General features: G+C 40.5%; 1 protein-coding gene across 6 annotated transcripts in view; it reads right to left on the bottom strand.

Annotated features, from left to right (window-relative positions):
• Window positions 1–7,790: 7,790 nt before the first annotated feature.
• The window catches only part of ep400 (E1A binding protein p400), a 34,647-nt gene continuing 23,839 nt past the window's right edge, over window positions 7,791–18,598 (bottom strand). For all 6 annotated transcript variants that reach the window (XM_041998283.1, XM_041998285.1, XM_041998286.1 and 3 more), the window contains 22 exons: window positions 18,281–18,556; window positions 18,092–18,166; window positions 17,773–17,907; window positions 17,634–17,678; window positions 17,316–17,469; window positions 16,810–17,042; window positions 16,519–16,692; window positions 16,384–16,431; window positions 16,163–16,299; window positions 15,820–15,876; window positions 15,650–15,728; window positions 15,154–15,321; window positions 15,005–15,050; window positions 14,817–14,923; window positions 14,477–14,681; window positions 14,265–14,392; window positions 13,593–13,817; window positions 10,091–10,253; window positions 9,573–9,706; window positions 9,284–9,445; window positions 9,108–9,185; window positions 7,791–8,835 (listed from right to left, as the gene is read on the bottom strand). In XM_041998283.1, coding sequence (XP_041854217.1) covers window positions 8,515–8,835; window positions 9,108–9,185; window positions 9,284–9,445; window positions 9,573–9,706; window positions 10,091–10,253; window positions 13,593–13,817; window positions 14,265–14,392; window positions 14,477–14,681; window positions 14,817–14,923; window positions 15,005–15,050; window positions 15,154–15,321; window positions 15,650–15,728; window positions 15,820–15,876; window positions 16,163–16,299; window positions 16,384–16,431; window positions 16,519–16,692; window positions 16,810–17,042; window positions 17,316–17,469; window positions 17,634–17,678; window positions 17,773–17,907; window positions 18,092–18,166; window positions 18,281–18,556 — 3,150 coding nt within the window. In that variant the 3' untranslated portion in view covers window positions 7,791–8,514. The remainder of the gene's footprint in view (window positions 8,836–9,107; window positions 9,186–9,283; window positions 9,446–9,572; window positions 9,707–10,090; window positions 10,254–13,592; window positions 13,818–14,264; window positions 14,393–14,476; window positions 14,682–14,816; window positions 14,924–15,004; window positions 15,051–15,153; window positions 15,322–15,649; window positions 15,729–15,819; window positions 15,877–16,162; window positions 16,300–16,383; window positions 16,432–16,518; window positions 16,693–16,809; window positions 17,043–17,315; window positions 17,470–17,633; window positions 17,679–17,772; window positions 17,908–18,091; window positions 18,167–18,280; window positions 18,557–18,598) is intronic.

The raw sequence follows: 18,598 nt of genomic DNA, 5'->3' as shown, positions 1-18,598 counted from the left end.
TGTTATTGTGAGAAGAAGAAGAAACACTAAAGCTGTTAGTGAAGCATAGGGAGTTCTCTTGCTAGTTCTTTTTACAAGTTTTACTAAATACCACAGATTAAAGTCAACTATTACTGGTCATGAGACAAAACACAATTGACTACACTCTAAACATAGATTTTGTTTGAATATAAACTTTCTAGTACTGATAAATGATTATTTCATGTCAAGTATAAAAGCATCTCATTATTAAACTAAATAAGTTGTTTTATAATATTTTTCAACGTTGTGCAGTGTGATAATATTGATTAGCAAAGATAACTGAACATGCTGTTTCTGTCAGAGGGGTTGGTGCTATTTTCTAAAGCTCAATGCGTCTGGACCAGAAAAGCTCATGGGAGCTGGAATTTAACCTTCTGTGATTGCTATGTATAAATTTGAATAATGGGTAAATTTACAATTACCTCTGCTCTTTACATTACTCAGACTCAAACTTAGATTTCACAAGTGGCTGGAATGTGTGTGTGCTCCATGTGTCTTTGTTGAGTGTAGGAATGAGGCCCCAACACACCCTATGATATTTACACAGTGGAGTGAACGCTATTGAGCAAAGGCAGTTGGCTTGGATGATCAGTGTGTTTTGTCTTTACACATTTTTTTTGTGGCTACAACTTCTGTGGTTTTTCCATTCAGTCTATGGCACATTGTGCTTCTACCTGTATATCAATATGCTATATAAATGAAGTTCTGCTTGCTTGCTTGTACCAGCAAAATCCATGATCTTGCACCAACCAGCCCTCAAGTGTAACACATGTTTCTTGTCAGGACTGACATTCCAGGTGTTCCACCGAAAAGGAGGTATCATGTAACAAGTAAATCTAGATAGATCAAAGATAAGCCACACTGATAACATATGTGCAGGATATAATTCGATGAAGGTAATGGCAAAGAATGCACTTCCTAGTTGTGTTGTGCTAAACATTTTTTTCCTCATGGAAGCCAGTTTAGACCTGCAGCACTGTAGGGATGATGCTTCTCTGTGGAGCACCACAGTTTGATGGTTGGAAACATGCTCTAACATCACTCCCTGAGAGTGTCAGGGAGTTATTTTTAGCCCTCAGCACGGCTGTGGTAATGGCTTTATTGATCAATCAGTCAATAAGTTTGCCTCTTTGGTCCAGATTGAAATATAACAGTAGCTTTAAACATTTTACACTTTATAATGGTTATAGTGATTTCCTGTCTTTTCCCTTGTTGCACCAGCAAACCTGCAGTTTTTATTTAATGTAAAATGTAAATACACAACAGATGGACTGAAATTAATTTTGGACACATATTTATAATCCCCTGAATTTTCCTCCGGGGCAATTTAGGTGTTAGGATGCACGGCAGCATTGTAAAAACCCATGGGAAACAAACAAACTGCATTGCATCATCTTTGTTATATTAATGTTGCTATGGGTGCACCAACAATGTAGGAGCATGTCTGTGTGGGAAGATATTGTTTTATCAACTTCTAGGTTGCTTAAAAATCCTATGTACAGTTGATTCTCAGGACTTCTGTGCCCTCTAAAACAATTTTGCTTTACATTGTGCAGTGCTGATGCAGCTGATCTCATGAAAACACTGGAAGTCATGCATGGCATGTTAACAGCCACTCACCTTTAAAAACCCTTCATATATACTTTCCCTGTGGTCAGATGGGTTAAAATGATGTGAAAGCACTTTCCTCATTCCCTCTGGACATCAAGTCAGTAGCAAAATGCTTTTTACACAGTGTAAAGAAGAGGAGGAGGAGGAAGAGGAAGAGGAGGAGAGCCTGCAGAGCCATCTGTGGGGGCAGATTTGGACAAGATCAATGGGAATGACAGGGAGTGCAGGAGGCAGCAGGAGATTCAAAGTAGGCCAATAAATAATGTCCAAGTCAGACACTGACTGCCTCCCCCTAAGCCACAGTCACCCAGTACCACCCCTAACCCCCTTTGGCCCCACTGACTGGGCCCCCTTGATTACTGGCCTCTGACTGAGTAGGGGGGATGGTGGCCCCCGGGCTGCACAATACACTTCTCATATGGGGTCCTCACTCACCCCTTTTCTTCATTTGTTGGACGTTCATCTTTCAGCATGTGTGTGAGTTTGTTTAAGGGGTGGGGGCTTAGTGGATGAAGGGGTGTTGGACAGGGATGAGGAGATGGGAAAGTGAGATATACATGTGTGTTCAGTGGGTGGGGTCTTCTATGTTTTTTTTTACATCTACTACCTTCCAACATACACCCATCCCCCTGAACACCTTGCTGTATTCTGTCTTGCTCCCCTCTGCTTGCTTGGTTTTGTTCAAATGAACAATCATGCTTGGAGATGCTCACAGCTGTTGCTAATCAGGCACCAATTGAACATCTGATCCTTAGCACCAAAAACTCAGTAGCAGAATCAGCTGTTTGGTCTTGGTAGGGACGATTTGGCAAGATTTTCATGGGGGATTTTCAATTATAAACAGTTTGTGCCTGTGTGAGTGCCATCAGTGTGCCTGTGGTTTATCAGCTGGTCTCCTTGTGTACAACTCCTCCACTTCTGGTGCATAGCTTTGGTCATTGTGTAAATTAGTTGGTTGTGCCTGTGTTTAGAGGTCAGCACATTATTAGGATGTTACCCACAGAACTGGACACTCCCATCGATGCTACTGAATTGCTAAAAGGGACCACATGCAATTTCCACCAGATAACAAATCTGTTCCCTGGTGTTTAACTCAACAACAAACTGGTAATGCAACACTGCTGAGGCTCTTTACAAAACAGATGACCAGTTACACGAGGTCTGCTTAGTAAATCAGATGTGCATTTGTTTTGTATATAACTAAGTTGTGTTTTTCAGTGGTGTAATTATGTTTGTAAATTGTTGCTGCAACACTGAAATCTTACTGTGCAAATCCTGTATCCTATATCTCTCATACTGAACTCACCTGCTAACCTGTTCTCAGACTTCTATAAATTAACATGTTGTCAGCTACAGATAGCAAACCTATAGGTCAGTGGTTTAGTTGTTTTTATAACCTCAATTCCACAATGCTAGCCTGGGACAGGATGTCCTCTTTATGCCTAAAGAAACAACTGCATGGGCTCAGGATATGTTCAACATATGCAGATGCCATCTTTTTCAGGGAAGGTCTGGCATATTTCAACAAGGCAAAGCAAAAATGCATGCTTCTTCTGTTACAACAGTAAAGAACAGTAGACTACTGTACAGACTGTTTAACAACTATGAGCATTTTTAGCATCATGACAAAAAAGACTAGAAAAAAACAAGATATTACTGCTGAACAACTACAATTTCAAAACAGACATGACACAGTTGTAACTTTTTTTTTAGATATGTTGCTTCCATGACATTATCAAATATCTCTGGCTGCACAGTGGTGTGATGGGTTTGTACAGTGTCATTTCTGTGTGGAGTTTGGAGGTCCCCCCTGTGTATGTGGGGGTTCTCAGTGGGTACTCCAGCTTCACCCCAGTGTCCAAAGACATGCATTTTAGTTGAATTGGTCACTTTAAATTCTCCCTAGGAGTGAGTGTGTACCCTGTATCTCCTGCTAATTGATGGGATAGGCTCCAGCTTCCCCACGATAATAAGCGGTATTGAAAATAAATGAATAGTAAAATATCTCACTTTCAGCTTTGGATGCTGCTCTCTGTGTTCCATTGTGAATAAAATCTTTGTTGTGATATGCCTGTTTTTATTTATATTTAAGGAACCATCCCAACTTGTTTTGAATTGGGATTGTCTGGGTTGATCTACCTACCTACCTACCTACCTACCTACCTACCTACCTACCTACCTGTTTGTTTATATCTGGCCTAGGTGTTGAAAACTGTGTCAGTGTTCACACACTTACTCTATTAACTCTAAGTGTGTGTAGTGAATAGCAGGCAAATCTTTATTCTCAGTGATTTGCATTATTCACCCCAAACAGCAAATTTGCTGTACCAGCTGCACAGATGTTAACTGTGAGCTACTTGTGATGGCATGTGTGTCAGTGTGTTGTATGTAGTTCTGCTCTCAACTCCCCTAGTTTCTTTTGCTTGCTGTTCATTTAATCACATATATTTTTATGTATATATATTTTTATTGGTTTGTTTGAAGCTGTTTAAATGTTTTGTTTTTTTCTTTTTCTTTTTTTTACTTTATTTTATTTTTATCATTTTTAATGCAGTTTTTACTGAATATACGGAAGCATGTAATAAAAGAGTTCAACATATTTATTAAACTTATTTCTACAAAGTCTTAAGGAGAATGTTAATGTTTCCATCTCATACAATGGCTGTCAACTCTTGTTGATGGTTCTTTAACTTATTTTATTTAATCATTATGCTATATATATATATATATATATATATATATATATATATATATATATATATATATATATATATACACATATATATATAATCAGTAATGCTGTATTTGCACTTTTTGTTGATATTTTATTGATGGTTATTCATTTATGTGGGTATGGATGTGTTGTCTGTGGAGCAGATCCCTCTGTCTAAGATCAGTTTCTCCCAAAGGAGGCCAATAAAGATTCCTTGACTGAGTCTTTCTATTTTGCATCATAATCATTATTACACCAACAGGCTTAATTATGCTGCTTTAAACCATCTTTTTAAGCATGGGAGAGATAATCCATATTTTTCTTTTGCCAATTGGAGTTTTGTTAAGAGGCTTCCTTGGCCTCTGACCCTTTCATACAAGAGATGATTCAGTTCCATTCATTGAAATGTGTAGTTGGTATTTCAATAGCAAATTACTGAAAATAATATAATAGATGTGGTGACATGTCAGTCTTTATAGATTTTATTTAGTTATGTGAAATGCTTTTTGTATGTATTAAACAAATGACACATGCAGCTCCTTCCCTTTGCTTTGCATTTTTTTGTTGGAACGATATCTTGGTTTGATCACATTTGTTGTCATTTGCATTTTGTGTGCAGCTTTTTTTGTTAGTGCTGTTGTTAAAACAGGAATTAGGTGCTGTGGTGTATCGAATTTGAAAAAATAAATTCATTAGGAATTCATATAAAGGATGAAAGCTACAATAGTTTGAGTGAATTTGGCCCATGGATAGATGGAAAAAATGATTGCAGAGTGCAATTCAGGCTGGGAGACTTTCCTCCCCAGTGTCAGTAAATCGTATCTAAATATTTCCCGAAGCTCTCACAAGAACATAGGGATTGTGTGTGGATGATGGTTGTGTGCTGAGACTGGTGTTGGCAGTGAGTGCAGGTTCACAACTCAAAGGTTATCTTCAAGACTTAGAGAGAAGACAAAGATTCCCTTTGTGTTTCACAGCCACTCGCTTACATGGCTGTCACACCACGAGACATTTGTGAGGAAGATGAGAGCAGCTGAAGCAGGCATAGAGGGAGAAGCAGAGGCAAGCTGGGAAGAGTGAAAAGCTGCTGGAGACAGAAATACAGAAAAAGAGATTCCGAGAAAATGAGTGGGAGGATGGAGAAGAGAGGGGCAGACTTCTACTGTAGATCTCCATGGTGTGTTCTCAAAGTGCCGAGTGACACTTCCTATCATTGTATCGGGGGAAGTGGAGCATGTCAACCCCTCTGCTCTCTCACCCCATCTTGTATGCAGACCAATTACCACTGGCACAAACCCCACCATCACCCCCCATTGCAATTCAGTGAAATCAGCCAGCAGACCTGTGACTCATCATTTAGAGTAATAGGCCTGTCCTGTCTTGGCCTCAGGCATCTCATAGCTCGAAGGAGGCTTATGGAGCAAAAGGACATGACTAAACTCTGCAAAGTTGTCCCATTATAAGGAGAAGAACATCAAAGAAAACATCACACTGTTTGTCTTTGTTAGTATGGATCTTGACAGCAATCTGTTTGATGTTAGACGATTGCTGTTTAAAACATGTTTTTTTTTCTTTTTCTTTCTTTTTTATCTGGAAGTTGCCATTGTTTGAGTTCAGAACAGAGCAGCTCCACATGGAGTAAATGGGACTTATACATTTTACTTAAGGGCACAAAAGCAGTCTTTGGCCACCATTGTGCAAAATATGTTGTTTAATTCTGATGTGACTCATCCATTGAGGAGAAACAACATTAAGCCATGTTGGAAAAAAGACCAAAACAAAAAACAGCCTGCATTTGCCAGTATGTGCTATTGTTTCATCAACCTTGTAATATCTACTAAAGGGGCTCGCAGTTGGTTGCCATAGAAACCTTTAAATATAGCCAGTCTGTGTTTGGTGATCATCAGAATCACTGGGGGAGCATCATTAGCAAAGCAGTCCTCAAGGCTGGATGATCGATGTGTGACCAGGACATTAGATGGTGTGAAGAGGAGAGTAGACAGAAGAATTGGCCTTCATCACCTGCTGAGTGCAGCAGGGCTAAGCTAGTTAGCTTGTCTCTTAGGCAACAACCAAGTCCTCGCCTCGCTGATCCCTCCGCTGTAGTTGTGTCACCACACGTAATGATTGCATTATCCCTGTTGTCAGAGGCTGTTGTTCATGTCCTCTGACTTGCTGTGGGGCTCTTGTTCATGGTTCTGTGCAAATGCGGGAAAACAGTGCAGTGAAACAGCAGCACTCATTCCTCTCTCACACCTCTGACTATGCTCAGAGGCTGCAAAGAGCCTGTTAAGATAAACACTTGCATGGTGGGAAGATTGTATGAGAGCAGAAAGATAAAATAGCCTTGTACCACACTGCTCAATATGCACCCCTCCCCATGGTGAACTCTTTTATTTGAAATAAAAAATATAAGAAAATTCAAGCCTGCACTCTGAAGTGCTCCTGTGAGGGTTTTCAACACAAAACATCTTGCAGCTGTAAATGTGTCACTCCCAGTTCCTGGATCATAGAGCTTGTGTTGTTCCTCTGATTTAACATCCAAGTAGAAACACTGTGCATTTGTGTGTTTTCTTGGATGCAAGTGTGAAAGGTGCAGTTAACCACCCCGTTATCAGCTTTAAACTGACATCTGAATACAAATGGGAGATAACAGAAATGGCAAACAGGTTTCTTCCAAGGTCTTTCTAGCAAATACACACACTCCTGCAGGATTTGTGAAGCTAGAGAACAGATATATGGATTAAAATGGTGTGATTCATAAGACTACTCCACCCCCACTCTGGCTATGCTTTCAAATCTGACACTCTTATTTTACACCTTTTAAAACTGTGAGGAACCATTAGCGCTCTTTATGTTTCTGACTTTAATGCCACTCTGCAAAAACAAGCAAAAAAAAAAAAAAATGGAGTGATTTCATAGCCAAAAGAACCAGCTTTGCCCATCTGTTCTTCTCCGAGTCCTGTTTTCCACCTCACCTCCCATGTCTCACTTGTTTAGTTGTGAATGTGGACTGGCCACTGACTGCCAGTGGAGAGAACAGACGCAGGGCGTGCACTAAGCAGCAGATGGGAAATTTCAATGAACTGGAAAATCAGTAGTAGCAGGCTTAATCTTGCAAAAGGGGATGATCAAAGTTATGCAACAGTGACGCCCTGTGGGCAAACTCAAACCTGCATCTGCCTCAATCATAACATTTCTTCAAATGAACACAGTAGAGAAAATATGTTGGACCCTGGTAAGGAGACGCTACATGTTTAAATTGTGAGGAATATAGTTATTAATCTTAAGGCAGCATGAAAGTCTGAAACCATCAGATTTCAAGAGCTACAAGTCCTTCACACTGTCAATGCAAAAAAATACAAAGCTGTAAAAACATGTGTGTGTACTATAACAAAACCAGACAATGGGCTTAAGAACTCACAAGATTTTAAAGTACTTACAACATTTTAATGAAAGGAAAAGATGAATTTGTGTATAAAAACAAAACACTTTATTACAATTAGGCAGAAAAATCCAATGAAAACACAACTACTTTACAAGTACAAATGTTTTTGTTGATATTTACATTTTTTCTCCTTTAACATCAATTAAAAAAAAAAAAAGACTGAGCAAACACAAAGTACTAAAGTACATGTTTACAGTGTTTTTACGTAAATAAAAATACAAATGACTAAAGAAACGTGCATCATTTTCCATTAATTTATCTAGATGAATCAGACATAAAAGAGACTAATTATGAATACACTTATAATCTAATGGAGAGCTCATTCCCTAATGCAGAATGACTCTCCTCAGCCTCAGTGTCTAAGTCTTATAGTCATGTGATTATAAGACGTTTGTGAGTGATGTGTGTGATAGACTGGGCAGTAGCTGTGTGGCTAGATAATGAAGTTATAATTTTTTAAGAAACGACTGACATCTGAATCTAATGGGGGACAGAAAAATGTTGATTCAGCATGACATAGTTATGGTGTTCACCAAAAATACTGACAGATCCTGACTGATCTGCCAGTACAGTTTAGTTATTAGCGCTAAAATTATGCTGCATACTGGATCACAACTGGGTGGGGAAGAGGTTTGGTGTTTTTAAAAATGTGGCCAGATATCTGCACTATATGTACATACTACAGGGGAACACTTGGATGTAGTTTCATTAGAATAAATTCCTAGCTGCTCCCCCCACTGGGCTTGGCAGGAGTTTTGGCCCTGATTCCCCCTTGGCGAGCTTGACTCTTAGTGGGCTGTTGGGGCTGGGTGGGTTGCTGTACTGGGGACTCTGCAGCAGACTGTGCAGCAGACTGCTGAGCGGGGCTGTGTGGAGGTGGTGTCTGGATCTGGGGCGAGACAGTAGCTGTCACCACCTGCTGTTGGATGATCTTCTGCTGGACCACCTGGGCGGTCGCGGTGCCTACAGGAATCATCTGCACCTGAGTAGGAGCTGAAGTGGCTGCTTGGGTCAGAGTTACAGTCTGAGGCTGAGCCTGGATCTGAAGAGAAACAAAATGTTTTTTTTAACTTTGCCAACAGGTTTCATGTAATCTACTGCCCATCACCCAATAGCTGCCTGGTACTTCCACACACATACAAAAAAAAGAAAGAACTTTAAGTGACATTTATATTCTTTGTGTGCAGGATGAAGCCCTTGATGATACCTATGGGATGGTAGTAGTCTCTATTTTTTATTCCAGAACAACATGGGTTTAAGTAATTGGCCACACAAACTTTTCCCTGTGAGCAATGTTCAGTATAAAACCCTTACCTGCTGAGGAGAAGACACAATCTGCTGAATATTGGCCACTGCTGGCTGCTGCTGCACTATTTGTGGGAGCTTAGCCACCTGATAGTAGTGAACAAATCCGCAGTCAGCACACAAAACCATTGTTTATTTGTAAAAATAGTATGCCATTATAATAGCTGCTGGTATTGACAATGTACCTGGATTTGTTGTGCTCCAGTGGACTTTTGGGTCTGAGCAATGGAAGTAGTGAAGAACTGGGTTTTGATTCCAGGTTGAAGTTGGGTGGTGGCAGCATAGGTCACTTTCTGCTGCTGCTGTGCTGACTGTGCCGCCTGTACGGTCACCTGCTGGGTGCCAATCTGAGGGAAGTACAAAAAAAACAAAAACAAAAATACATTACAATACATGTACAGAGGCTGTTAACACAAATACTGACAACTGATTAGTCAGTGAAAATGCAGTTGAGTGTAGGTGTGGGGCAATTACCTTCTGCTGGACAGTGGCCTGTCCTTGCTGTGGCTGTCCTGCTTTCTGCTGAGCTGCAGTCTGCTGATGCTTCTTCATCTGAAGCAGCTGCTGGACCTGCATCTGGGGGAAGGTCTGTGGCAGCCCGGGACCACCTGACAGAGGTAGAATTCCAGGACAAACCAGAAAATTGTGATCACAACAGAAGCTTTTATGTAGCAACAAAAGGATATCCAGTAAAAAAATAAATAAAATCGTTAGCCACATAGCATAGTTGCTTAAGTAATATTTTAAGGTTTTACAGGCACAGTCGATCAGCAATACTGGGAGAGTACAGTTAAGACAGATCATGATTTAGCCAAAATATGACAATATGGTAACTCAACTAAGAACAAATGCACCTGGATATTTTTATCTATGTTCCAAACATTGCTGTATCACACTATATTTAGCAAGAACAGAGATGAATAAAATACAGTCTCAACACCACAATTAACTGTGAAAAATTACTATCAAAAAAAGAAAAACTTTCAACACACCTGCTTTCTGGGGTTGACCAATGGCCATACTGATGCCTGTTACTGGCAGAGGAGTGACTCCAGTTGATGAGACCACAGCTGACACCACAGGGGGCTTAGTGAGGGTCACCTGAGCAGTCTGTCCTGCTTGGGCCTGAATCTGGCCCTGAGTGGACACTCGAGCCTGTGAGAGAAACAAATTATAATTATTGTTATTTCTGACACTTTCACAGATAAGAGCTGACAGAAGTACAGGCCGAGAATTTTCAAAGAATATTGAGCTGGACCACTTATAGGAGTGTCCTTTAGCTTGGAAACCTGACAACTAAGAGGTTCTGTTTCATTGGCTCAGACTGAACAAATCTGGTCCATCATTGTCATAAAACTGATTCAGCAGACACTGAGGCACTGGAATAAACAAACATGATGGCTGCTACTCACTGCATTGTGTTTCTAGATGTTCTGCAGATTTGCTAACCCTAATAAATATGAGTACCGCCAGGGGCTGAAAACATATTGGCACAACTCAGTACGTATATTCAAGGTAGTCGGGTAATTTCGATCAGAATTCTTTTATCCAGAATACATGGGATTACTATTAACCAGGAAGAGCACAAAATAGCTCTCTTTGCGGACGATGTGCTATTATATGTGCGTGAACCCAGTAACTCACTCCCAGAGATTTTTGAGGTCCTGTCAACATATGGTGCTTTATCAGGATATAAAATTAATTCCAGTAAATCTCAAGTTCTGACTTATAAGTACACACCTGACAGTTTATGTAATGCATTGTTCGAAATTAATTGGGAAGCAGACAATTTAAAATACTTAGGAATCATTATACCAAAAGATATTGATGCCATAGTGGCTGTGAACTACGATCCCCCGATAAAAGCTCTCAAATCAGATATAGCTAGATGGAATATAGTGCCGTTTCTGGGCCTGGCCCAAAGAATTGAAGCAGTGAAGATGAATATATTACCGAGGTTGTTATACTTGTTCCAATCCATACCTGCTGAGCTGCCTGATAGTATGTTTCAGGAACTCGATAAAATTATTTCAAGATTTGTGTGGCAGGGCAAAAAACCCAGGGTTAGATATAAAACACTACAGTTGGCAAAGAATAGAGGAGGGCTTTCGTTATCTAACATGCAAAGCTACTTTCAGGCAGCCCAGATAAGCCCCCTGATTGACATATGTGACCCATCATACAGGGCAAGATGGAAGGAAATCGAATGTGCAGAGTCCAGTGAAATTCCTTTACAAGCAGTGATTGGTATTGTTACCCTCAAAAAACCTGTTAAAGTGAATAACCCGTGGACTGACTCGTCAATTAGTACCTGGTTCAAGACAGTTAAGGAGTGTAAAGAGCCATACTTACCAATAACTTGGATTTCTTATGACCCGGGATTTAAACCAAATATTATGGATGACAAATTTAAACAGTGGGCAAGGCATGGGATTACAATATATGATGATTTATATGATAAGAAAGGAAATCTCAAAAATTTTGGGGATCTAAAAAATAATTATAGTTTGGATAATAAGGATTTCTACAGGTTTGCTCCAAATCAGACACTACTTAGAGAGTACCACAAAACGAGGTTTAAAACCCCTTCCAGGAATAATGGGTCTTTTCCTTAAAGCCTACAGAGCTGAACCGAGATCAAAGGTCATTTCTAAGTTATATACTGAAATACAGAGTATGGTGGGCATAGGCACAAAATACATAAAGGAAAAATGGGAAAAAGATGGAGGCTTTACGATTCAGTGGGAAGAATGGGAAGAAATATTAGAAAGCAATTCGAAATGCACAGCCTCACTTTCTTGGAGAGAATTTGTTTGGAAGAATATAATACGCTTTTTCAAGGTGCCTTCGCAGGGGGCATCTATGGGGAGGGATACCTCTTGCTGGAGACTGTGTGGGACAAAACATGCCAGTCATTATCATATATGTTTGGGGCTGTCCCAAAATCGCTTCATTTTGGCTTCAACTTAGAAATAGTATAGAAAAAGTAATAGGGATGCCTCTACCACATGATTTTGAGACTTTGTACCTCGGGAAGAGACCGGCTCAGCTAGTGGAATTTAAGAAAAATATATGTATAATATACTTCTGGCTGCTGGGAAGAAAACTATAACAAGGAAATGGCTTACTGATAGTGCTCCTACTTCTGAAGATTGGATCAGCGTTGTCCACGATATTTATGTAATGAAGAAACTGACATATGCAGTGGGACTTGAGCAAGACAAGTTTGATAAGTATTGGAAACCCTGGAGATTGTTTGTAGAACCAATTCGGTCAGATTTTTGCTGAGTGTAAATGACTGTTCCCACTGTAACCCTGTTTTAATGAGAAAAAAAAAAGAATTCTTTTATCCAACTGTGTAGACCAAACATAAACTCTGACTATTTACACCTGCTCCATTTTGAGTCTCTGAGGTCTTACACACAAAACTGGTTTAGAGCCCCCTGCCAGTTCTCTGTGCATCTCCAGTGTCTAAACAAACGAAAAATTGCACTTGAACAACCCGTAAAGACGACTTCCAACTGTTGGTCAGGACTTAAATCTGCTGGTGGCCTTCAGTCACTACACTGAAAAATCCATCAGACTGATAACCACGACAGAGATTTCATAAGCTGAACTGGCTAAACGGAGATGACACTTACCAACACTCCAGACATACCTGACGGCTGTTTAAGCAAAAGGTTTAATGGATTTAATTCTGTCAGGATGACCTTGCCCAGAAATTTCATTTGATTGCAAAGTAATTAATACAGTAGTAGTGGTAGTAAGGGGGAAAAAACCAGCATCTTCTTCTGCCCAACTTTTCTTTGTTTCAGTGGCCAGATGTTTATAAGTGTTTACTTTATTACTGTAAATTTACTCGTGAGGTGTCAGCAGTTTTTTGCGTGTTTGAGTGTGACCAATCATACCAGCATACTGTAGAGTTTAAATGCATGCATGTAGCACAAAATGTGTACAGATTTGCAGGTCTGAATATGTGTTCATATTACGCTAGAGCTTGTTTACCTTTTGTGTCACTCTGAAAATTTGTGATTTAGTGGCTTTGTCTCTATGGTGTGTAGATTTAAATAACTTTTGTCTCTTCTTCATCCCTTTTTGATCAGTTTTAGCCCATTGATTGATATTTTTTTCCTACTACTGGGAGCCTTTTAACCGGGCCGGGGACAATAGACAAAAACTAGCCCTTTGGTTAAATCTGGCTCATTTACAGAAATGTTCTTTTTTTTTAAAATATGCTCTGTTCCTGACTAATAAATAAGATAAAAATAAAATCCAAGCTCCAATCCAACAAAATAGGAAAAACAGCGAGGAGAGATGTATACTTTGTTTTGTTTCACTGATTAAATGTAGGTTCATATAACTTCTCTCTCTCTGCTCCTGCTAATAAAACCCTCAGTTAAATGTCTAGATTAAGTCACCTTGGTCCATTTCCAAAAACTTGTCGTATTGCAAATTCTGTATTTAAGTGTGAATTGATATTTTTCATAGTCTTACCACTCTGGTCACCTGCAGGGTGTTTACAGAAGTGCCAGTCAGTACGGTTCCGGGTCTGGGTGCTGCCACAGCTGCTAGCTGGGGACTGGCTTGTGCGGCCTGTGCAGGCTGTACCTGGACGGTCTGCTGGGTCCCTGAAGCCTGTTGGCCCTGGGCTGCTGCGGCTGCCACTGCAGCAGCTACCTGCTGCTGCTGCAACTTATGTTTCGGCATCTTTAACATCTCCTGTAAATATAATTACCACCAAATTAAGATAAGTCGAACAAACACATCTGTTATAACAGGGGTGTCCAAAGTTGGTCTTTGAGGGCTGCTGCCCAGCAGGTTTTGGATGTTTCCTGCTGCAACACACCTAAATCAGACTGATGGTCAACATGCTTGGGCAGAATTTGACAACAAGCTATTGAGGAGAGGCATTTAATTTGAATCAGGTGTAATGGATCAGGATTTTGGCACCCCCGAGGACTGGAGCTGGACACCCCTGTGCTTTAAGTACCCATACAGTGTATTATTTAGTCATAAACTATGACATAAATGTAGTCACTGCAACCATCTTTGTTAGTGCTACTAATTCCATTTAGCCAGTAGAGCTAGGCTGAAATGAAATCTTCTCCAAGTTTCCTATGCTGTTATAGTTTGTGTAACTTTCATGTAAAGATGCTGCTGGTGTACCTGAGGTTTGCCAACAGCTTTTATCTGTGGGGAAGCAGTCTGCTGCTGCTGCAGCTGCAGCTGCTGTTGACGCAGCATCTGCAGGTGTGCCTGGTTGAGAGGCTTCTGTGGCAACTGAATACCAGTAGCTGAAAAAGGAGACAGGCAAGTCACAACAAGGAATGCTTAAAAAATAAAACAAAATAAAATAAAAACCCATGTTATTTTATTACCTGATGTAACCTGAGGGCCCAGTGGGCGGGTTTGTGGCTGCACTGGGCTAAGAGTAGTAGAAACTACTGCAGATGCAGTCACTGGGGTCACAGCTCTAACACCCTGACCTATAGTGACCACTTCAGCAGGGGCAGCAGCAGCTGTAACAGCTGTAACAGCCCTCTGTTGTGCGTGGACCACCTGGGCTCCAGCTGTGCCTGCAGGCTGGATCAACAACAATGACAAGATAATGAACAAAACTTCCAATGACCATTTTTTCTAAAGTTTTGTACTTCACACTAGCACCATGACTAATTATGCAAATGAATTCCTGAGCAGCAGTTAGCAAACATGACTCACAGAGAGGGTGCCTGGTATAACTGGAGATGCCAAGCGTTTGTTGGCCTGGAAGGGACTTGGAGGAACTCCAGAGACTGTGTTCACAATCACATTCCCCCCTACTGTGGCTAACAGAAACAAATAGAAAATAATGAAATACTGAAACATCAACTAAACTGAAATGTGAAGCCAGTATATCGCCAACATACCAGCCTGTAAGGTTGTGCCAACGGTGGCGTTCTTTATGGCTCCAGCCTAAAAAAAACATGAAACTGTTGTGTAAAGCTTTCTCTACAGAAACTGACTCTTAAACTTTCTACTTTTAGAAGTACATTAGTAGAGGATTTTTGATTCTCACTAGTACTGCTGCATTAGGCACTGTAGCAGCTCCAGTTACTGCAGCTGCCTGAGGGACTTGAGCTTGGCCAGCAGCAGGAGTTTGGGCTTGACCAGGTGTCGCCCCGGCCTGGGGAGCTCCAGCTTGCTGCTGGGCCAATTGCTGGGCCTTCTGTTGTTCTGCAAGGGCCTGCAAACACAAACAATATATTTATATAAATAAAAAACAGAAAAAAAAGAAAGAAAATGGTAAAACAAGTATCTGAAGATGACAAAAAAAATGGAGGCCAAGATCTGACTAAAGCAAAATCTGGTTATTCATTTTCAAATGAATCACATGCTGGGAGACTCCAGCATGAATGTACTTGGACAGAATAGCTGCAGAAAGTGTGAAAGAAGCAGTAAACCTGTTTTTCTAAATGAACATCAGAGTTCAGTGACACTGAATGTTTTCTTCTATTGGATGGAGTAAGAACATACTTGTAGCACCTGCATTAATATACATTGTGGACACTTACCTTTTTCTCCTTGGCAATCCTTTCAGCACGCTGAGATGCCACCTGAATGGGGGGCAGGGGCTTGTCATAGCTGATCCCACTGAAAGAGAAGGAAAAAAAAAAAAAGATATTGCTTCACATCTAGATTAAAAGTTCAGATATTAGTAGAGAAACGTCTAAATTAAACAAACCTTTCTGCCAAGACTGACGCATGCTTGGGATTCTTCTGAAATGGATTCATTCCAAGCCTGTAAGAAGCATCAATAGATAAAATATAAACATCTCTTATGTAAACAACAGAAAATTAGCATGTCTGCTCCATGTAACAGGCTTTGGTCAATGTAACATGCCAATGATTTAGGCAACTTCTCAAGATCAAAACATATTGGATAAGATCGTTGTTATTCAGATATATTTTACTCACTTCTTGAATGCGGATTCATCCTATTAAAAGTGTCCCTCTCGTTTCCTGTTTCACACACTAGCTGCATGACAAGACTGATGAATTAATTGTAAATAAAGATAATTACTTACAGTGGTTTGATTGGTGGGCTCCTCTTGCTGGCAATTATTTTCATGAGTTCAAAGCGACTGTTGTACAGTTGAATTTGAGAGGCATTGTCATCCTGTGTGTAGATCTGACAGGTCCTTAGAGGACGGCTGTTCTTGGACTAAATGCAGACACACATTGATGAGGGGAAAAAGAAATTCAAGAAGGAGGAAATATTTATAAATGCAAAAACAGGAGAGGATACCTTGTAAATGCTCTTGGTTTTCTTCTTAGGGTTTGCCTCATACACCAACTAAAAAATTACATAAGTGGATTAGACAAATAAGCACAAGGTGTGTAATCTGATGTCAAAGCAGAAGTGGATGACTGTGTTTGGTACCTTGCCCTCTTCTCTGGGAATGATGACGTTCTCATAGCGGTTGCGACACTGTTTGGGTGAGCGGTAGATGCGGCTACAGGAGTTCACAACATCACTCACCAGATCCCAGTTAGGTGTATGGGCAGGAGACACGATTGTCAAGTTTAGAGGCAACTCCAGGAGCTGCTTTACAGCCTAATAGACACACCATAAAGATACATTATACAGTGGCATGCATGTAAAGATTTAGCCATTTCCAAAAATGTGGTTTGGAAAGAATGACCATCACTGAGCAGTTTGTAAAGCCAGTACCTGAAGCAGAGCCCAGTCCTCACTGATGAGCCACTCTGGGTTGTCCTGACCTGCCTCCACGGACGTTTTAACCAGCGAGGGTAGGGGCTTGGCAAAGGGCGCCTGCTGCTTGAGGGAAAAGTTCTTTTTCTGGTCTTTTCCCTCACGGCGGACTTTGAGCATGCTGGCCTTTTCGAAAAGCGAGCGTGGGGGTATCACCGTCTCTCCGTGTCCCTTCTTCTTCTTTCTGGCTGCTGCTGGCCAAACGGTCAGTAAAGACAGGGGGAAAAAAAACAACAAAAAACAAACAAACAAAAAAAAAAAAAAACATAGTTTGAACATGTACTTGTTTAGAGCGCTGTATTAAATTGTGTTATGCACAAATTTAAGTGTATTTTAAAATAATTCCTTCCTGAAACATAACATTTTAGAGCAAATTTTCTTAATACAACATGCACATATGCATATAATCATACAACATTATATTACTGTACAAACAAATTACAGTTCCTAAATAAATACTTCACCTGAGGGGTCCATCTTGAGTCTCTTATGCTCCTTGCGAATGTAGACTGGAGGCAGTTTGGACTCTGGCATAGGTGTGGTGTCATACATTAGCATCATCATCGAATCAATGTAAATATCATTGTCATCCTGCGGTGGTGTAGGTGGAGTCCAAAGCTATGTAGAAAAATCAAAGAGCAGAACAGGAGTTTTAAAAAAATAACAATCAGATAAGAATAATTAAAATTCTACACTATTCCATAAATAAGGATATGCTAAAAAGAAAAGAAGGGGCAACACACAATATAATTTTCACAGACACGCCATAATTAGCGTCTTACCGGCATAATTTCTGTATGACCGTCCTCTGCATCAAACACATACTCCTGTTAAACAACAAAGAAAAGGTTCATGTCAACAACAGCTCAACACATACAACCCATCACCTCTTGTTTGAGTAACTTCACCGTTGTCACCCACCATGTTGTATGCATCCTCTCTGGTGTATGTAAACAGATCTTCTTCTCCCTCTGTCATCTGGCGCTCCTCCTCCTCCTCCTTCAGCTTCTGCAGCTGCTGCAACTCCCAGCCTCTCTTCGCGCACTCCAGCTGTTCCTGGAAAATAGAAAACACACAACATGAATCAGTCAGTCAATTTCATGAAAATTCAGAGTAGCTCAAAGACATGATAATGGGAATGCTTTAAAACCATAATCGCTTTAAGGAACCATTTCCACGATTCAAAAGCATCTCTGTAAAAATATATTGCAAGTCTGTTAAAAACAATCAAATCTCTTACTTTTAGTGCAGCTTCATCGTCACTGACGTGGAGATACTCCAGATAGTGCAGGGCATATCTTTCAATAGGCGTTAGCTGTTGGTCAGATAAGAAGAAGCAAAATATAAACTCAATTAGAGAAAACCATGATTTCAATTTTCATTATTAGCTGGAATAAATTTCTCAAAAGTATAAAGAAGGTAAAATTACCTGTTCCATAACTGCATTTAGCTCCTCTATCTGTACAGGTTCTTCTTTAACTTGACTCACTGACTCCTCTGTTGACTCTTGGCCTCCCGATTTCTCCTCCGCCTGTTTGCCCTCTGGCTGGACATCCAGGTTTATGCTGTGGAGAGCCTGGATGTAGGGTCTTGCCACTTTGGGAGAAATGGCTTCGGATGCTGATGGCTCTTGGTGAAGAACCACAAACTCCTCCACCTTCACCCCTGAGCCCGCCTCCACTTCAAAGAGATCATGGATTGTCCGCTATAGACACAACATCAGGTCAGACATTGTATGTCCTGGGTT

Source organism: Melanotaenia boesemani, chromosome 11 (genome assembly GCF_017639745.1).
Source record: "Melanotaenia boesemani isolate fMelBoe1 chromosome 11, fMelBoe1.pri, whole genome shotgun sequence".
Lineage (NCBI taxonomy): Eukaryota > Metazoa > Chordata > Actinopteri > Atheriniformes > Melanotaeniidae > Melanotaenia > Melanotaenia boesemani.
Note: the sequence above shows the minus strand (reverse complement) of the source record. Positions and strands in the feature narration are given on the sequence as shown.